Here is a 21,455-nt window from a genome sequence, read left to right as displayed (position 1 = left end):
TTAATATTAGGGCGAGTAGGACTGTCAACAATCTGAGTAACATTTAAAGAGATACAAAGGTTTTTAAAATCCTCTGACACTGCAGTTAACCAGTCCCAGTTAAAATCTCCAAGTAGCACTATGTCCTTGTAGTCTAGTTGTGATAAAAGATTTGCTAGCGAAGACAAGGAGTCTTTGACAGCTGAGGGGGGTCTGTAACAGCCCACGACCATGACCTGTTGACCCTTTGCCACTTCTATATTTAAGGCTAAACATTCAAATTGCTTACTGATAGATTTGGAAACTACAGCGGTTACACTGAATATATTCTTAACATAAATGGCAACGCCACCACCTTTATTAGGCCGGTCGGTACGATGCACATTAAAACCATTTAAGGCAATGTCAGAGGCCAAAATAGATTTGTTTAGCCATGTTTCTGATAAAACAATGACGTCAGCGTCAGTCGAGCTCGCCCTGATACGGACAAAATCTAGTTTACCTAACAGACTGCGCACATTCAAGTGGATGAAACCCAACCCAGACCTAGCTTTAAAATCAGCAGGAGTAGCGATCTGACTACTACTACTGGGCGGACCAGGTTGTACATTTCCTGACAGTAATAACAACAACAAAAACAGGCATCTTTTCCTCTTAAGCGACACACATACATTGTCATCTACTTTAGAATCACCGGAAAAGTCTGCAAGAGTGTGATTATAGCTTAAGAAGCAGTCCTGAAGAACCATCATCGCAGGAAAACAAAAAAGACAAACATATTTTGTCGAGCAGATTGACTGTGACAAGGCAACCGGTAATTGTTTGTGTAACACATCCGAACCTTTGCAGGGGATGCCCACTGCGGGTGGCAGAACAGACCTGAATCCAGTAGACTCCTCAGAAAGACTAGAGATCTTCTCATAGTCCAAAATAGTTAACAGGCACAGCAGAATCCCGATATGGGCCATTTTCTCAGACCAGGGAACCGCGATGTTCCTCGAGCAAAATCAGCACAGCAGCAAAGGACAGGCGAAAGCAGCACTGTGGTATCCCCGGGGTGAAAGCAGGCCTCTGCGACAGCAGAACCAGGACAGGTGGAAAGCAGGCCCCAGCCGTGGTAAAATCCTCCTCCGTACAGCAGCACACGCCCGGTGGAAGCAGGCCAAGCCCGAAGCGTGGATCCACTCCGTCTCTCCGCGACGACTCCGGGGTAAAAACCTCTCCAGTGCAGCCGTGCAGGTGGGAGCAGGCCTCCGTAGATCGCAGATCGCAGGCAGCAAACAGGTGGAGCCGCTCCGTCTCTTCGCGACGAGCAGGCCTCCGTAGATCGCAGATCGCAGGCAGCAACAGGTAGAGCTGCTCCGTCTCTCCGCGACGTCTCCGGGGTAAAAACCTCTCCAGTACAGCCGTACTCTACAGGTGGGAGCAGGCCTCCGTAGATCGCAGATCGCAGATCGCAGGCAGCAACAGGTGGAGCCGCTCCGTCTCTTCGCGACGAGCAGGCCTCCGTAAATCGCAGATCGCATGCAGCAACAGGTGGAGCCGCTCCGTCTGTTCGCGACGTCTCCGGAGGAAAAACACCTCAGTACAGCCGTACTCACAGGTAGGCCTCCGCAGATCGCAGACAACTAAAACTACTACTTGTATAAGCAGGGATGGCTAAAAGTTTGTAAGCAGGAGAGCTAGATGCTAACAGATGCCAGATGCTAACAGGTAGTGCGAGCCTGTAGAAATTGCGACTGCCTCCAATGACGTTGTCTGGTAACTGGCTACATGTATGCAGAACTGCAGGACGGAGTCCAGAAATGTTTTCCTTACGGGGACAATAAAGTATATCGTATCGTATCGTAAGTTGGGTTGCTGTGGACTGCTGAAGGTAGAGAAGAAGAAGGGATGGAGGGATGAGCACAGGGATGAGAAGAAGGTTGAGATAAGCTGAGACATGTCAGACACAGAGAGAGCAGGCACAGGGGGTAATACGACCTGGCCCCCTTACTCGGGCTGTGTCCGTGGAGGAGAACGGAGGCCTGTGACATCACGAGTTGACTGATTTGCTCTGAAGCAGGAAGAGCTGTAGGCCTTGTTGTTGTTGCCTGTGTGCGTGAAGGCTTTATCGAGATGAAACAGTCTTGCCTTGTTGTTGTTTCGATGGAAATTAATGCCGTGTCCTTTCAGGAAATGTTGTAGTTGGATGACTTTCCACTTCCTGATTTCGAGCTCCGTTTCGGAACGCAGATTCCTCCGAGAGGCACGTTGAGTGTGCCGAGGTGAATGAGGCAGGTTGCCGGAGGTGGGAGGATTGGTGCCTGTTGTGGGCCCCACCGGGGAAGTGACGGCTGGTGTGTGGGATACTGACTTCTGAGCGTGAGCGGCTCTGTTCGGATGCTTGGCTGTGAGCCGAATGCTGTGCCGTAAATGGCGGATGGCCGGTTTCGAAAATATCGTTGCATAGATCTTCGTCTGACTCCGGCAGGTTGAGTCGTAGCTTTAGTCGTAGCGTTTAGAGAATGTTGAACCGTTACGACGCGAGGCGTGAATCGCGGGCTGCCTGTCTGTCTCTGAGAGAATAGAGACAGGCGATGGCCGCGTATAGATATAGTTGGCCGTGATTAGAGATGGGGTATAGGCGTGCTCATGCTCCTGAACCTAGATTAACAAATTAACTTCATTTATTGCACATCAGGAGTATTCCAGTCCAGTGGCGGCTGGTGCATCTTTCTCCTGGGGGGCCTCTACCAAAATGTAAGCAAATGTATACACAAACTCAAAACATACAGTAGGCCTATGTTATATTACAACGCAGGGCTAGCTCAAAGGCACACAGCACTTGATACAGTCTATTATTTTAGTGCCTGATTTTGTCAACCTCCTTATTATTCTTACTGATCCCTATTCTGTAGCCTTCATTGGACAGCTGTGTTTACTTTCCTAAACACGGCTAGTCACATAGCATCATCCATGTGGACTCTAGTTTTAGTTTTTCTGATATGTGCTTTACATCTGTCTGGATCCATGCTGGGTCTGGTCCTTGGACTGGTCTGATCCTGACGTTCGAAAAGGGAGGCAGGGGAAGCTAAACATAGCACTGGTGTTGCTACAGGTAGTTAGCCCAGCCTTCTTGCTAAACCAGCTCCTTGAAAAAGAGCACGTATACTGCCTTCCTCTGTCCTTAACTCCTGCCTATGTCCGGCTGATCAGGTCTGACCTCTTTTACTCTCAGCTTTCCCTCCAGTGTCCTCCTCTCAAAGGGTGTTTATTTAAGTGATTAAACATCATGTTCCTTCTCCATATTCGCTATCTAGTTTTGTTTACACTCCGTCTCCGTCTAACTCTCTCTCATTCAAACTTCAATCACTCACTCTGGTGCTCCTGCTGAGGAGGTGCTCCTATCAGTTGAGGAGGTGCTCCTATCAGTTGAGGAGGTGCTCCTATCTGTTGAGGAGGTGCTCCTATCTGTTGAGGAGGTACTCCTATCAGTTGAGGAGGTGCTGCTATCAGTTGAGGAGGTGCTCCTATCTGTTGAGGAGGTGCTCCTATCTGTTGAGGAGGTGCTCCTATCAGTTAGATAGATAGATAGATAGATAGATTCAACTTATTGTCATTATGTAGTACAGGTACCATGTAACGAAACGGTTTCTCTGCATTTGACCCATCCTGTGTGAGGGTGTAGTGTAGGGAACGGTGCCTTGCTCAGGGACACCTCGGTAGCTCTTGGTCTTTCCGGGACTTGAACTGGTGACCTTCCAGTTGCCAAGCCAAGTCCCTATGGACTTCGCCACCACCACCCTTGCGGTACCCCGTTCTTCTATCTGTTGAGGAGGTGCTCCTATCCGTTGAGGAGTTGCTGCTATCAGTTGAGGAGGTGCTCCTATCTGTTGAGGAGGTGCTCCTATCTGTTGCATTGAAGAGGTGCTCCTATCAGTTGAGGAGGTGGTCCTATCAGTTGAGGAGCTGCTCCTATCCGTTGAGGAGTTGCTCCTATCAGTTGACTAGGGCCACCAGGGTGGGTGGAGGGGGAGGCAGAGACCAAGGAGGGGGTCTCGGGCGGAAGGCCCGGGGGCAAGGCAGGGTCTAAGGTGGGGAACTCGGGTGGACGGCCCGCGGGCAAGGCAGAGTCTAAGGTGGGGAACTCGGGCGGATGGCCCAGGGGCAAGGCAGAGTCCAAGGTGGGGAACTCAGGCGGACGGCCCGGGGGCAAGGCAGAGACCATGGAGGGGCGAAGGCCACAGGGGGGCCGAGCATTAGGGTGAAGGCAGCGGCAGGAAGAGTCAGGGGACCGGGCCCGAGGGCGAAGACCACGGCACTCAGGGGGCCGGGCTCGAGGGCGAAGACCGCGGCTCTCAAGTTGGAGACACTTTCCAACCGTAGCTTTATCCTCCAGATCAGCAGTGGCCAGTGCAGTAGGCTCAGAAGACTGAAGAACGGGGTACCGCAGGGGTCTGTTCTCTCGCCAATGCTGTTCAATGTTTACATCCACGACCTACTTGATACAGCATCCAGAAAGTATGGCTACGCAGACGATCTTGCCATTATGCTGAGCCGACCAACGTGGAAGGCGATGGAAGAGGGTCTTAACGAAGACATGGGCACACTAGTAGCATACCTCCGAAGGTGGCGTCTACAGCTCAGCGGCATACCACCTTAGCACCAGAGAAGCCAGGAGGGAACTTGAGGTGCGCGTCGACAACAAATGTCTGGAGGTCCAGCAAGCCCCGAAGTATCTTGGAGTGCGTCTGGATCGGACATTATCCTTTGAAAAACACCTGGAAGAAGTCAAGGCCAAGGTGACATCCAGGGTCGCGCTGATCCGCCGCCTCGATGGAACAACCTGGGGAGCCTCCGCTAAGACGCTGCGAATATCCACTCAAGCCCTGGTCTTCTCTGTAGCGGAATACTGCGCCCCAGTCTGGAGCAGAAGCCCTCATGCGAGAAAGGTCGACGTGGCTATCAATACCTCCCTCCGAATAATAACTGGATGCTTAAAGCCTACCCCTGTGTCCCTCTTGCCAGTCCTCGCGGGAATAGCACCGGCCGGCCTCCGACGGGAGGCTGCCACCCTCGCCCTGGCCAGGAAGGCACAAAAGTATGACTGGCACATCCTGCACAACACCACAATAACACCAGCACCTCCAAGCAGACTCAAATCCCACCACCCCTACAACAAAGCAGCTCAAGAGATGCTCAACTCCACTTCTGAGGACATCTCCAGAGATGCATGGTTGGCAGCAGCTTGGAAGCAGGAGTGGGAGTCAGCCGGGCCCTCCCGAATCCACCGTTACATCTGGGACCCAGGAGATGGCACCATTGGAGGAGACGACCTACCGCGCCGGCAGTGGACCACTCTGAACCGTCTACGAACTGGGGTCGGTCGCTTTAAAACATCGATGAAGACGTGGGGCTTGGCGGACAGTGCGGCATGCGAGTGCGGTGACCCTGAGCAAACCGCTGTCCATATAATCACCATCTGCCCCTTATATAGACCACCCTCGGAAGCCAGCCTCTTCGACCTAGGACCAGAGATGCGGGCATGGCTACACGACACAGAGTTGGACCTTTAACGTTACACAAAAGAAGAAGAAAGGGGCCGGGCTCGAGGGCGAAGACCAGACAGCTCCGAAGGCCGGGCAGAACCCGGTGTCGGCCTGATCTTCTTCCGTGGGGGATCCTGCAGAAGCCTGTCCCACTGGCTCCGGTTCCGAGCCAGTGGGACAGGCTTCTGCAGGATCCCCCACGGAAGAAGATCAGGAGTTGGCAGGACCCCCGGCGAGACAGGTAATGGCAGGGCCTCCAACGGAACAGGACAAGGGGTTGGCAGGACCCCCGGCAGAAGAGTTGTCGGAGGGACCCCAGAGGAACAGGACATAGGATTGGCAGGACCCCCGGCAGGAGAGTAGTTGGCTGGACCTCCAACGGCACAGGACATAGGGTTGGCAGGACCCCCGGCAGGAGAGTAGTCGGCGGGACCTGCAACGGGACAGGACATGGAGTTCGCAGGACCCCCGGCAGGAGAGCAGTCGGCAGGGCCTCCAACGGCACAGGACATGGAGTTGGCAGGACCCCCAGCGGAACCTCCAACGGCACTTGAGGAGGGGCTTGAGTGGGGACTTGAGAGAGGGCTTGAGAGGGAACTCGAGAGGAAACTTGAGAGTTGACTGGAGAGGTGACTTGAGAGGGATCTCGAGAGGGAACTTGAGAGGGAACTCGAGAGGGGACTTGAGAGGGAACTCGAAAGGAGACTCGAGAGAGGGCTTGAGAGGGAACTCGAGAGGTGACTTGAGAGTTAACTCGAGAGGGGACTTGAGAGGGGACTTGAGAGGGGACTTGAGAGGGAACTCGAGAGGAGACTTGAGAGGGAACTCGAGAGGAGACTTGAGAGGGGACTCGAGAAGAGACTCGAGAGGGGAACTGAGAGGGAACTCGAGAAATAACTCGAGAGGAGACTCGAGAAGAGACTCGAGAGGGGACCTGAGAGGGAACTCGAGAGGAGACCTGAGAGGGGACTCGAGAGGGGACTTGAGAGGGAACTCGAGAGGGGATTTGAGAGGGAACTCGAGAGGGGACTTGAGAGGGAACTCGAGAGGGGACTTGAGAGGGAACTCGAGAGGAGACTTGAGAGGGAACTCGAGAGGAGACTTGAGAGGGAACTCGAGAGGGGACTCGAGAGGAGGCTTGAGAGGAGACTCGAGAGGGGACTCGAGAAGGAACTCGAGAGGAGACTTGAGAGGGAACTCGAGAGGGGACTCGAGAGGGAACTCGAGAGGGAACTTGAGAGGGGACTCGAGAAGAGACTCGAGATGGGACCTGAGAGGGGACTTAAGAGGGAACTCATGTCGGTCGGGGGCCGGTACTGAAGACGGAACCATGGCTACTGGGGCCGGTACTGAAGCTGGAACCATGGCTGCTGGGTCCGGTACTGGGGCCCGAACCATGGTTGCTGGGGCCGGTACTGAAGCCGGAACCATGACTGTGTGGGCCGGTTCTGTAGCCGGAACCATGGCTGCTGGGCACGGAACCGGAATACGGAACCATGGCTGTGTGGGATAATATTGGAGCACGGAACCATGGCTGTGGGGGCCGGCACTGGAGCATGGAAACATGGCTGCTGGGGCCGGAACCATGGCCGCTGGGGCCAGAACTGGGGCCGGACCCGCTGGAGTACGGGCTGGAATCCTGGCTTTGCATCTTCCAGAGACCTTTTGGAAGCTCCGTGGACCTCCAAACGCCAGACGGGTTCCTGAGAAAAGGTCTGAGGCTGGAGCTGGAGCCGCTGGAACCGGAACAGAGGCCTGAACCATGGCTGTGTGGGCCAGGTAATCGAGCAAGGAATCATAGCTCTGCGGACCGGTACTGGTGCATGGATCCACTTTTCAAAATAAAACATGAAACCAAAGACAGAAAAAGACAAGACAAAACACAACACAGACAGATCGTGACACAAACCACATACAGTCTGTTAAGTGAAAATTCAAGCAATGCATACAATCATTACAATTTGAGACAGTCAAGCAAATCAGTTTCATCAATATCAGTTAATAACAAGTACAGACCAGTTGAAAGTGAGATGACAATGCATGTTTAAACATACCCAATGATGCAAGATATCTAATAGCAGCAGGTAAAGTATTCCAGTCTGTTGGGGCTTTGAACATGAACGCTCTTCTGCCAATACAGAAGGGACAGAGAAATACATCTGAACAGAATGTCTAACTTGATGATTTGGTGAGTAAGGTACAAAATACTGCTTTAAAAAAGGGGGATAGTTAAGATACATGCATTTAAATATCAGCTGAAGCCAATGCGTGTGTCTTCTTACATTTAAAGAAGGCCATTTAAGTTGGTTATACATTGTGCAGTGATGTGTACGAAAAGGACAACCAAGAACAAATCTGCATAGTCTGTTGTAGGCTATGTTGAGTGGAGCAAGATCTGGTTTATGTGCATTTTGGTAGACAACATCACAATAGTCCATAATCGGAAGTATAAGTTCAGAAGCAATTCTCTTTCGGACACTGAGCGTAAAACAATTGCGAGAGCGGTGTAAAACACCGATTCCGTAATTGACTTTTTGTATTACATGCTTTATATGTAGTTTAAATGAAAGTTCAGAGTCTAGCCATACACCAAGATATTTAAAGCTATCAACTTTATGCAGAGAAGTGCCATCCTTACATGTTATTACTACATTAGGTTTGGATCTGAGCTTCTGCCTGGTACCAAAGACCATGGTATAAGATTTTGTTTTGTTAAGCAGTAGTTTATTGTGTGATAGCCAGTCCTGTAAGATATTAAAATCCGATTGAAGAGAGATCTGAATTTGTGAAAAATCTGATTTGGATGTATATATGACAGTGTCATCAGCATAAAGGTGAGTACAACAATTAATGAGACAAGAAGATAAATCATTTATGTAAATAGAGAACAGAAGTGGGCCCAGAGTTGATCCTTGGGGTACACCCCTTTGTTGGATCAACAGGTCAGACTGTTTTCCATTATCAACCACACATTGCTTTCTACTGTGAAGGTACGAGTTAAACCATAACACTGTATTATTAGAAAGGCCAATGCCGTGAGGTTTATCCAAGAGCAGATATCGATCAACGAAATCAAAGGCTTTTGTCAAGTCAATAAGAATGGCATCTGTGAGTTCACCATCATCTGCAGCAGAGTACAAGTCATTCGTAAATGTAAGTAGGGCAGTTGTTGTGGAGTGATTAGGCCTGAAGCCAGATTGAACCGGAGATAAAATATTATAAGTATTGAGATAATGTGACAGTTGATTATATATTATTTTCTCCAAAACTTTGGAAATAGAACAGATTATAGAGATTGGTCTATAATTATTTGTATCAAGTAAATTACCACCTTTATGCAGTGGAATGATGCGTGCACATTTCCAAATAGTCGGCAACTCACAGGTGGACAAAGACAGGTTGAACAAATCAGCAAGTGGGTACATTTTATGAACCTGTTGTCTATACCTTCGAGTCCTGCACTGCCATCCATTTTTAATTCTGTGATAGCATTATGAACTTGTGTGCTAGAATCTTCTTAAAAGAAAAATAACTGTTGCAGTATGAGTTACTATTAGAAATACCAGTCGTCAAATAGACGTCAGATAGTAGTGTGGAACATACATTAGCCAAATGCTGATTAAATATTTGGGCAATGGATAATGGGTCATGAATTATTGTATCAGCAGTTCTTATTTTATTAATAGAATGTTTACCTGATTTATTTAAAATAGATTTAATGCTTGGGATTCTTAAAGTGCGATGTGAGAGATTCTTTATAGTAGTTAGATTTAACATTTCGTGTTTTGGTTTTACTCAGATTTGGAAGATGCATGTATACTTCCCAATCGGCTATAGTTCTTGAATGACGATATATCGACCATGCTTTATCCCTTTCCCTAAAGAGACTAATGAGTTCAGAATTGATCCAAGGGAGATGTTGACCTTTGACCTTAACCGTTCTCACAGGTGCATGTTTGTTCATGACATCAGTGAGCTCTTTGTGCAGAAAATCCCAAGCATCTTGTACAAAAGGTATTCGTTGAAATCTGTCCCAATTAAGGGCAACAACATCATTAATAAATAAATCAACATTCAATTTTTTATATTGTCTGATTTTGACTAGTTTTGGAGGTAGTTTAATTAATTTGATTTTCCATACGCAATAAACAATTGAATGATCGCTGAAGCAATCCGACATGACACCAGCTTTTAAGATTCTGTCAGGATGTGACACCAGTATCCAGTCAAGCAGAGATTGGGTTCTAAAAGTGATACGAGTTGGCTCATTAATTAGCTGTTTAACATTTAGACTACTGAAAAGTCTTTTCTCTCTATCAGATGATTTATCCAACCAATTTCTGTTGAAATCACCAAGCAAGATTATTTCATTTCCGCAGGAAATGGAGTTGATAGTGTCTATGTGGTTAAAAGACTCTGCAGGTGAAGAAGGTGGCCGTTAGATGCTACCAATAGTTAAGCATTTATTTTCATGAAAAATTATTTTAAGAAAAATGCATTCAAAATGTAGAGGCTCTATAGAAGTAGCAATTAGCTAAAACAATCTTGATCTCTAACTGCTTTTAGAATGTTATTCTTCCATACCGTCATTTGTTTTGCCACCCGCAAAAAACAACCCCCCCCCTTCCTGTAGGTGTCCACATGCCTCTAGAGTTTCATTCATTGGTTTAAAAGTTGGTCAGATCTTTGTGAAAAGTTTTAGTGAGATCTGTGGAGGGTGAAGAATCTGATAAAGAAGAATCCACAGAGCGGAGCTGTTCACTTTCTGAGGTGCAGGTTACTTCACATGAAACATTTCAAACAGGTTGTATGTTTTCATATCTTAATTCATGTATACTGTTAACATAATCTGCCTTGTTTTATACAAACTATTGATGGCTGGTGAATATAATGTGACATATATAACTCTTGATGGGCATGTGGAAGTGCAGAGGTATAGATATCTTTATTTTGTGATCATGTTAACTGCATATGTTCTGATCATCTGCAGTAATTCCACTATTGTGTGCATCATTGCTTTACACAGAAACCTCCATGAGCCTATGTACGTGTTCATTGCAGCTTTGATGGTTAACTCTGTTCTGTTCAGCTCTGCTATCTATCCAAAGCTTCTGATGGACTTTTTATCAGAGAAGCAGATCATATCTCATTCAGCCTGTCTGTTTCAGTGGTTTATTTACTACTCTCTATGCTGTTCAGAATTCCTCCTGCTGGCAGCCATGGCCTACGACAGATATGTGTCTATATGTAAACCTCTGCAATATCCAAATATCATGAGGAAAAGAACTGTTCAAATGTTGCTGATCCTAGCTTGGCTTCTGCCTGCTTGCCAGGTTTCAGTGCCGATGATAGTGAGTGCTAACAAAAAACTCTGTCACTTTAATTTAAAAGGAATCATTTGCAACAGCACGGTTCAAAAACTGTATTGTGTGACTTCAAGACTGCTGAATATATACGGCTTGGCTGTTCTCGTAACTGCAGTAATTTGTCCCGTGCTCTTCATTCTTTTCACATACATCAGGATAGTTATAGTTTGCTATAGAAGCAGTCAGGAGGTCAGGAGGAAAGCTGCACAGACCTGTTTACCCCATCTGCTGGTTCTCATTAACTTCACTTGTTTGGGTGCTTATGATGTACTTTTACTTCGACTTGAAACAGATTTTCCTAAAACTGTACGTTTAACAATGTCTTTACAAATATTGTTGTTTCATCCTCTCTTTAATCCCATCATATATGGTCTGAAAATGAAGGAAATTAATAGACAGCTGAAGAGATTGTTCTGCAAACGTGTCTAATGCGTTTAGAGCAACCTAATAACAGATAACGGAGCAATTTGTAAGTCTTTCAAAATTCCTGAGGAGGTCAACACTCCAGCAGCTGTAACTAAATCATGCTTTTCTGCTTCTGTCCTTACTCACAACATAGCACACCATATGTATTGGTCATTCTGAAATGTACTTGTTGTTGTGTCTCTCGTTTATGTCTTCATTTAATATTGGTCAAAAATGTACATGTTAATTGTAATTGTGTGCCCTGAGTCGATTACATTTTATTGAAGAAAACAAATAAACAACATAAACAATATTGTCCTTGTGGTCAAATTATTATTATTATTTTAATGAGTAATAATCCCCACTTAACATATCACTTACAAAACGTAGCTAGTAATTGTACGAGGACTCCTCATCCGTCTCATGAGATAAACTAACCCTCATGAGATAAACATCTCACCAGCCTTTGTTTATGTTTATTGTTGTATTATTGTTGTCCTAATGCATTCACTTACAGTAACAATCTCTTTATTTATGTACAGGACAACAGAACATTCAGGCAGTAGGTGATGATTGAAATTGTAAGGAGACGTGTGGCGCAGTGGATAGAGAGTTGGTATTCGGATCAAGGGAGCACAGGTTCAAAACCCACTGCAGTCAGCATGTCGTTGTGTCCCTGAGACTCTTCACCACAAATTGCTCCTGTGGTCCTGTGGGGATTGCCCAGTATTGAGTATGTAAGTCGCTTTGGATAAAAGCGTCTAACAAGTAACATGTAATGTAAGCATGATGATATTTCATTACGTATTGAAAAAGCAAAGACTCACATGGCAGTAGACTGTGTTGTCCATTGAATATCTTAAAGCAGGGGTGTACAAACTATGGCCTGGGGCCCAAATGCGGCCCATAGTCCGTTTGTATTGGCCCGCAGCAAATTCTAAAAGTATAATGGAATCTGGACCCCACCTGAAACTTGTGCTTGTTTTATATTTTTCATCTTAAATATATTACATTAATAAGCCACATTTTTTAATAAATTCAGTCAATTAAAGTTGAAAACATGTTCAAACTAATCTTAGTTGATGAAAAAAAGCCCAATAACTGATTTGCAGAAGAAGCTTGAAATAGACCCTTCATATCTCCTTATTATGAGCTGTGGAGTGCCGCAGGGCTCCATATTGGGACCCCTCCTTTTCTCACTTTCAAACTTGACTTGACTTATTATCAGCAATCTGAGGCTTCTGTTTTAAGGGATGAGCTACCAACACAATAAAGTAAACCCTCTGGAGAGCTGAGTAAATGAGACTGCTTGTATTCTTAAAGCATGTTAAACTATCGAGCGTAATTTACCTACATTTGATTGATTTCGCTAACTTATAACTTAACTTATGAGGCAATATACCTCACTTCTAGTGGGGGGCCCAACACTTTGGACACCCCTGTCTTATATCATCATTATATCTTTCTTATAGTTACAAAGGATACATGCTTCACAGCACACTATTAAAACACATAATAAATACAGCAAGAACAGCAAATGGTAAAACATTACAATTGTATTGAGGGGCCAAACACAAAACTCTCTGATCAAGCCAAAGTGGGATTTTATTCAATGCAGAAACATATACAGGCCAACACTACAAAATCCTGCCTCTCTGTGTCCTGATGTTCTTGTATAGCTTAAGAATGTATTTAGCAAAAACGTAATTCTTAATATGTTGTCTAATGATATCAGGGTCATACAGGCAATGTGTGACGTTCCCGAACACCCTCCACACTACACAATCTAAATTGTACTCTTCAAAAATATAGGAAACACAATCCAACATGGTCAACATGTATATATATTTCAGCAGCAGGTGTCAGCCCAGATCACAGACTGGACGGGAGTAATAGGCCAGAGCGAATCAGGCAGCAAATCCTCAGGGAATGCCAACAAATAATCCAAAAAACACATATGGGAAACATGGGGGCATCAGCAGCTCAGTCTTTAGGGACTTGGGAACTGAAGGATCGCTAGTACATGAAACGTTAACGAGTAACTTTGATGGAAACTTTAAAAAGACAACATTGCCATGAACTGACACAGAACACTGGAGAAGACAGCAGTGGTTCATTTGCACAAGAGAACATGTACAGTCTGGAGAGCGGTTCGTCCATTCACTCACTGTCGCTGTATTTCTGGGGACCAAAGTGGTGTAATCTGCAGAGATATAGAAAACAGAAAAAGCTAAAATCGCTTCATCTTTGCAGCAGTAGAGCACAGGCACTGCACTAGTCATCAAAAGGTTAATGTAAGCTCAAGAGAATTGCCCCTTAGCCTACTTATTCCAAAATGACCCCAAAACATGATGTGCTGATCAGAAACGTTAACAAACTCTTGACACCGTTTCTTCTTGTCCAATTTGTACATTTTCTCTCCTTGTACATAACAAACAGTTGAGTCAGGTTTGCACCATTAAAGAGGGAAGACAGGTATTCAGGATTCATAATGGTGTTGCTAACAAATAGTAAGCCAATGCACCATAAGCAGGCAATACACTAGTTGTTTTTTATCTAAAAATAAGTGTCCCCACCTCCTTTCCACACAAAGTGACACCATGCCGGTGACCATACTGCGACTTAAAGCAGTGGGAAAGGGAATGTCTCCAGGCCTGGTGTCCAGTGTCAATACTAAACAGTGAACACAAGAGAGCAGTGTTGATAATTACACCTTGCAAAGGAATCCCCCCATTACCTGCAAGAGATTATAGGAGAAACTACCAAAAGCGGACCAAGCTATGCGTACATCAACAAGTAGTCAAATGTTTTAAATGAATATAGCTGGATAGCATGAGAGGACATATGAGAGCCTAACCACATTTCTGTTATATTGTTATAGTTGAAGCTGTCAACTTTTGCCTTTTTTGTTTTACATTTAAATTTGGCAAGACTTTTCGACCATAAATTGCTGCATACAAATGAATGCTGGAAATTAAGTGTTCAAGACTGTTTTTCTTTTTTTACCATATGGATAAAATACAACAAATATAGAAATGTTGGTGAGACATATTTCAAATGTGGATTGAAACCTTGAGGCCGATGAGTATGATCATCCTCTTTAAATAACTGCAGATTGTGAACCATACTTAATGTGAGCATGATAGAAATCACATGCGATCAACAGCAATTTGACGGCAACAACACAATGATCTTTCTTGTTTAGTGATTTATTTAGAAACAATTTGAATCCGCTTTGTCTGGCAGGGCACTCAATTAAAGTTTAAAGCACACGGTCTTGCTTTTAAGAGGTAACGATGACATTTATTATGTGACATTAAAGGCAGAAAATAAGATTTCAAATATGAAAGAACAGGGTTCCATTTCTGCAATTTGAGAGTGAACAAAAGAATAAACAAGCTGTGCTATGTTGTGAGTAAGGACAGACGCAGAAAAGCATGATTTAGTTACAGCTGCTGGAGTGTTGACCTCATCAGGAGTTTTGAAAAACTTAAATATTGCTCCGTTATCTGTTATTACCTTGATGAAGTTAGGTTTGCTCTAAAGTGTGCCTCTGCATTACTGAAACAAATCCTCACATTAACTAGCTAACGTGCAATGATCAAATAAATCACATCCCTGCATTATTATGACACAACAGCATCGCTGAACTCAGTCATCAGTTGTGACGCATTAGACACGTTTGCAGAACAATCTCTTCAGCTGTCTATTAATTCCCTTCATTTTCAGACCATATATGATGGGATTAAAGAGAGGATGAAACAACAATATTTGTAAAGACATTGTTAAACGTACAGTTTTGGGAAAATCTGTTTCAAGTCGAAGTAAAAGTACATCATAAGCACCCAAACAAGTGAAGTTAATGAGAACCAGCAGATGGGGTAAACAGGTCTGTGCAGCTTTCCAATGCTAGCAGTACTGCTCGGAGGGCCGGAGCCCGCCGACAGCATAAAACGCTGCCGGCGGACGGCCGATTCGCAAACCGGCCCGGCTCCGCCCCCCCGCGACCTTCGTAAAATGGCCGGACCCCCGGGCGGTCCCGGGACGGTCCCCGGGCCTCCGGCCGTCGCCGCGGCCCGCCCCGGCGACGACCCCCCCCCCGGCGACCGGCGGGGTTTAACCCGTTAGGGGTCTCCCGGACGCCGTCCCGTCTCCGGCCACCAGGTGGAGGTGGCGGGGGCGTCCGCGGAGCCCGTACGGGAGCCCTCTTTCCGCGTATTACGCAGCGACGCTAGTATTCGCTCGCCGCGTACTTGTACTTGGGGGGGGGGGGGGTGTCCGTCAACCCAATATGGCGCCCACTTACCATATATTACACAGTAACACATGTATTCGCTTGCTGTGTACTTGTACTTGGGGGGGGGGGGGGTGTCCGTCAACCCAATATGGCGCCCACTTACCATATATTACACAGTAACACATGTATTCGCTTGCTGTGTACTTGTACTTGGGGGGGGGGGGTGTCCGTCAACCCAATATGGCGCCCACTTACCATATATTACACAGTAACACATGTATTCGCTTGCTGTGTACTTGTACTTGGGGGGGGGGTGTCCGTCAACCCAATATGGCGCCCACTTACCATATATTACACAGTAACACATGTATTCGCTTGCTGTGTACTTGTACTTGGGGGGGGGTGTCCGTCAACCCAATATGGCGCCCACTTACCATATATTACACAGTAACACATGTATTCGCTTGCTGTGTACTTGTACTTGGGGGGGGGTGTCCGTCAAGCCAATATGGCGCCCACTTACCATATATTACACAGTAACACATGTATTCACTTGCTGTGTACTTGTACTTGGGGGGGGGTGTCCGTCAAGCCAATATGGCGCCCACTTACCATATATTACACAGTAACACATGTATTCACTTGCTGTGTACTTGTACTTGGGGGGGGGTGTCCGTCAAGCCAATATGGCGCCCACTTACCATATATTACACAGTAACACATGTATTCGCTTGCTGTGTACTTGTACTTGGGGGGGGGTGTCCGTCAACCCAATATGGCGCCCACTTACCATATATTACACAGTAACACATGTATTCACTTGCTGTGTACTTGTACTTGGGGGGGGGTGTCCGTCAAGCCAATATGGCGCCCACTTACCATATATTACACAGTAACACATGTATTCACTTGCTGTGTACTTGTACTCGGGGGGGGGTGTCCGTCAAGCCAATATGGCGCCCACTTACCATATATTACACAGTAACACATGTATTCACTTGCTGTGTACTTGTACTTGGGGGGGGGTGTCCGTCAAGCCAATATGGCGCCCACTTACCATATATTACACAGTAACACATGTATTCACTTGCTGTGTACTTGTACTTGGGGGGGGGTGTCCGTCAACCCAATATGGCGCCCACTTACCATATATTACACAGTAACACATGTATTCACTTGCTGTGTACTTGTACTTGGGGGGGGGGTGTCCGTCAACCCAATATGGCGCCCACTTACCATATATTACACAGTAACACATGTATTCACTTGCTGTGTACTTGTAACCAATATGGGTCCCACTTTCCGCATATTACACAGTAACACAAGTATTCACTTGCTGTGTACTTGTAACCAATACGGGTGCCCACTTTACGCATATTACACAGTAACACATGTATTCACTTGCTGTGTACTTGTAACCAATATGGGTCCCACTTTCCGCATATTACACAGTAACACAAGTATTCACTTGCTGTGTACTTGTACTTATGGGGGGGGGGTGTGTAGATGTAGGTGCCCACTTGTAGATCCCACATCTCAGGGGAGGCGCTCTCCGTCGTGCTGAACCCCTGCCCCATCCTAATATGGAAGCCCACTTGTAGATCCCACATCTCAGGGGAGGCGCTCTCCGTGGTGCTGAACCCCAATATAACCCTAACCCAATATTTCCGCCATCAAAATGTACAAACGACACATCAAATCACATCTACAGACCAAGACGAAGCGAATGGATATACTTTCAGACACCTATCGTGTGTAAATGTTTGCGAAAGTGTGAAGTATCCGAAACGGAGCATATTTCCACTTGGGTTATTGATTAGTAGTTAACAAATAATGACTATGCTATTACACTTTTGGTTTGACTTTAACAGCATGTGGTTAGCCACCATTTTAGAGGAGGAGTCACAGATGATATAAATATAAGACCCCAAAAGACGGACGCAGCAGCCCCAGCATCTCTCCATGTCATGAGCAAACAGGTTATATCACACTGCAAGGAGACAGAGCGCGAAAAGCACCTCTTTTGGGCCGCTCCAAGACCCCCAAAACACGGACGCAGCAGCCCCAGCATCTCTCCATGTCATGAGCAAACAGGTTATATCACACTGCAAGGAGACAGAGCGCGAAAAGCACCTCTTTTGGGCCGCTCCAAGACCCCCAAAACACGGACGCAGCAGCCCCAGCATCTCTCCATGTCATGAGCAAACAGGTTATATCACACTGCAAGGAGACAGAGCGCGAAAAGCACCTCTTTTGGGCCGCTCCAAGACCCCCAAAACACGGACGCAGCAGCTCCAGCATCTCACCCTGTCATGAGCAAACAGACTATATTACACTGCAAGGAGACAGAGCGCGAAAAGCACCTCTTTTGGGCCGCTCCAAGACCCCCAAAACACGGACGCAGCAGCTCCAGCATCTCACCCTGACATGCAACAGTCATATTGTAATAATAATAAAATAATAACAGTTTCTATAACTATTAAATATGCACCCATATTGACTTGGGTCACATATTATGAGATTATCAAGATAACCCTAACCCAGCATATCTCCCTGCCATGTAGGGGTGTGCACAGATCAATATGGAAGCCCACTCTCAATATTATTAATAATTACAAAATGATAATATATTTTATAACTATTAAATATGCACCCGTATTGACCCGTATTGACTTGGGTAACATATACAGGCGAATTGAGGGAGGTCGGGATCTGATGCCAAGGGCGGGAGTCGAGCCCGGATCTCCCGCAGCGGGGGCCGACTCTCATTCCATTGCACCACAAGTGGCGCTAAAGCTTATTGAACAAAAGCATTATATATAGACTCCACTATAAAGTAAAAAGACATTTCTCTATTGTTTTGGCGATCAAAATTGACAAACAAACACATCAAATCACATCTACAGATGAAGACGAAGTCAATGGACCTACTCCGAGACTCCTAGCATGTGAACATCGAGACGAGAGATCTCTCTCCCTCCGTTTCTCAACAGTGAAGTCACTTTCAGCTTCACTTTAACAACGTGGTAAAAGTAACAATTTCAATGAGCAAAATAAATAAATTCATTATTATAATAGAATACACTACAGATCCATCCTCCATCTCTCAATTCAACATAATTCATTCACACTGCCGAGGCTGGTTTCGAACACAGGTCGCTTGATCGGATCAAAAAGCTTGATAGCTGTATAGTCTTTTATAAACATTCCGAACGGCACATTTCCCTGCGTTTTCCACCATCAAAATGGACAAACGATGCACCGATAGACATCTACAGATCAAGACGAAGCTAACGGAAGTACTCCCAGACTTCTAGCGTGTGAAAAACGTGTGCAAAGTATCCCCAAACGGAGCAGTAGCTGTGATGTTAGCTTTGCTGCTAGCGGTTAGCATTTACAGGCAACACATGTACCGGGGCCAGAGTGCACATGGAGCGGGGAGATATTCCTCAATGAAGTGAGGCAGAACGGAGCAGTAGCTGTGATGCTAGCTTTGCTGCTAGTGGTTAGCATAATACTAGGATTTCACACATTCACTGTTCACCCTGACATATAATGTAACCCATTTTCCCTCTCTCAATTCAACACAATTGTTTTATATTTAATAATTCCAAAATAAATAAACCTATAAGTAAAGATCCTTTCTCCCTAACTAATTTTAAATAATTTTCGCATTTTCATTAAAACTGCTTAGGCGGGTATCGTACCCGGGTCTCCCGCAGCAAAGTCCAACGCTTATCTCAGTGCGACACAGGGCCGCTAAGAGACTACTGAGAAAAACGTCTAATATATAGAGATATATTTCTCAGTATGTATATCAACGGAACATTATCTTTTCCGCCATCAAAATGTACAAACGACACATCAAATCACATCTACAGACCAAGACGTAGCGAATGGAAGTACTCCCAGCGTGTGAAAAACAACTATAACTATACAATAATCAACTTCAAATATGTCTGAGAAGACAACTTTCCACATATAATTCTCTCTTGACTAAATGTAAAAAATGTTGCATGCATGCCACAGCATGGATTCGAACACGCGATCAATGAGCAACCCTTATATCACTGCAACTGCACTGCTTAGAATCTGACAGGCTCGTGGTGGGGGAGGGGAATAAAATGAAATGGCTCTTAGTACTGTACACGGTCACATTTTGCAAGCGGGTTCCACACAAGTGCAACAACATACTCTCAAAGGCTCAGAGTGCCAAGCACATTTTTTGAATTTTTTTCATTTTCTTCCCCTCTGCCACCACAAGCCTGTCAGATTCTTAGCTCCAGACAGCATTATGTGAGAAAGTTTGACATTTTATTGAAAAAAAGTTCTGGGTGGGTGAAGGTTCCCATATTTCAGATTATTGATATATGCCCTATTTAGAGGCCCCCTGTGAAAAAATTATCTCTTTAGCCCTTTTCAAAGTACTTCAAACACTCAGCTTCTCAAAAGACCTTAACGGAAGGTTTTGTTACATTTTAAGCCATAACCTTTCACATTTTGTTGCACCTGAGGCATGAATCTGCATCTGCTCTCCGAGACGGTTAAAATGACATCAAGCTCAAAGCGGTCGGACCTTCTTTTGTGCCGTCAAGGGTACTGTCGGCATTGCGAATGTGACCTCTGACCTCCGTTTTGACCTTGTCGAAGGTCGCAGGGTCCCCATATTTTGCAAGGGGGTTCCACAGACGTTAAGCAACACACTCTGAAAGTTTCAGAACGCCAACTACATTTTTTCAATTTTTTTCATTTTCTGCCCCTCCCCCACCACAAGCCTGTCAGATGCTAAACTGCATTGTGTGAGAAAGTTTGTCATTTTATCAAAAAAAAGTTCTGTGTGGGTTAGGTTCCCATATTTCAGATTATTGATATATGCCCTATTTAGAGGCCCCCTGTGAAAAAATTATCTCTTTAGCCCTTTTCAAAGTACTTCAAACACTCAGCATCTCAAAAGACATTAACGGAAGGTTTTGTTACATTTTAAGCCGTAACGTTTGACATTAGGAGCAGCAGAGGCATCAATCTGCATGTACTTTTCAAGCCGGTTCTAATGAGAGCAAGCTCAAAGCGGTCGGACCTTCTTTTGTGCCGTCAAGGGTACTGTCGGCATTGCGAATGTGACCTCTGACCTCCGTTTTGACCTTGTCGAAGGTCGCAGGGTCCCCATATTTTGCAAGGGGGTTCCACAGACGTTAAGCAACACACTCTGAAAGTTTCAGAACGCCAACTACATTTTTTCAATTTTTTTCATTTTCTGCCCCTCCCCCACCACAAGCCTGTCAGATGTTAAACTGCATTGTGTGAGAAAGTTTGTCATTTTATCAAAAAAAAGTTCTGTGTGGGTTAGGTTCCCATATTTCAGATTATTGATATATGCCCTATTTAGAGGCCCCCCTGTCAAAAAAGTATCTCTTTAGCCCTTTTCAAAGTACTTTAAACACTCATGCAGCACTACAGCATCTCAAAAGGCCTTAACGGAAGGTTTTGTTACATTTTAAGCCGTAACGTTTGACATTAGGAGCAGCAGAGGCATCAATCTGCATGTACTTTTCAAGCCGGTTCTAATGAGAGCAAGCTCAAAGCGGTCGGACCTTCCTTTGTGCCGTAAAGGGCACCGTGAAGCATGAAAATGTGACCTCTGACCTCCGTTTTGACCTTGTTGAAGGTCGCAGGGTCCCCATATTTTGCAAGGGGGTTCCACAGACGTTAAGCAACACACTCTGAAAGTTTCAGAACGCCAACTACATTTTTTCAATTTTTTTCATTTTCTGCCCCTCCCCCACCACAAGGGTGTCAGATTCTTAGCTCCAAACAGCATTATGTGTGAAAGTTTGACATTTTATTGAAAAAAAGTTCTGGGTGGGTGAAGGTGCCCATATTTCAGATTATTGATCTATGCCCTATTTAGAGGCCCCCTGTGAAAAAATTATCTCTTTA

At 45.5% G+C, this 21,455-nt stretch overlaps 1 protein-coding gene across 1 annotated transcript; it reads left to right on the top strand.

Annotated features, from left to right (window-relative positions):
* The first annotated feature begins 10,384 nt into the window (after positions 1-10,384).
* LOC117551896 (olfactory receptor 11A1-like) lies at positions 10,385-11,305 on the top strand. Its single transcript, XM_034224980.1, has one exon. The coding sequence runs from the start codon at positions 10,385-10,387 to the stop codon at positions 11,303-11,305; it is 921 nt and encodes a 306-aa protein (XP_034080871.1).
* The last annotated feature ends 10,150 nt before the right edge of the window (positions 11,306-21,455 follow it).

The sequence above is a fragment of the Gymnodraco acuticeps genome, unplaced genomic scaffold (genome assembly GCF_902827175.1).
Source record: "Gymnodraco acuticeps unplaced genomic scaffold, fGymAcu1.1, whole genome shotgun sequence".
NCBI lineage: Eukaryota > Metazoa > Chordata > Actinopteri > Perciformes > Bathydraconidae > Gymnodraco > Gymnodraco acuticeps.
The sequence above is the reverse complement of the archived record's forward strand: the minus strand, read 5'-3'. Positions and strand labels throughout refer to the sequence as shown.

Coding starts and splice junctions, on each gene's coding strand:
- LOC117551896 (XM_034224980.1), top strand. CDS start 10,385: ATGGCTGGTGAATATAATGTGACATATATAACTCTTGATGGGCATGTG.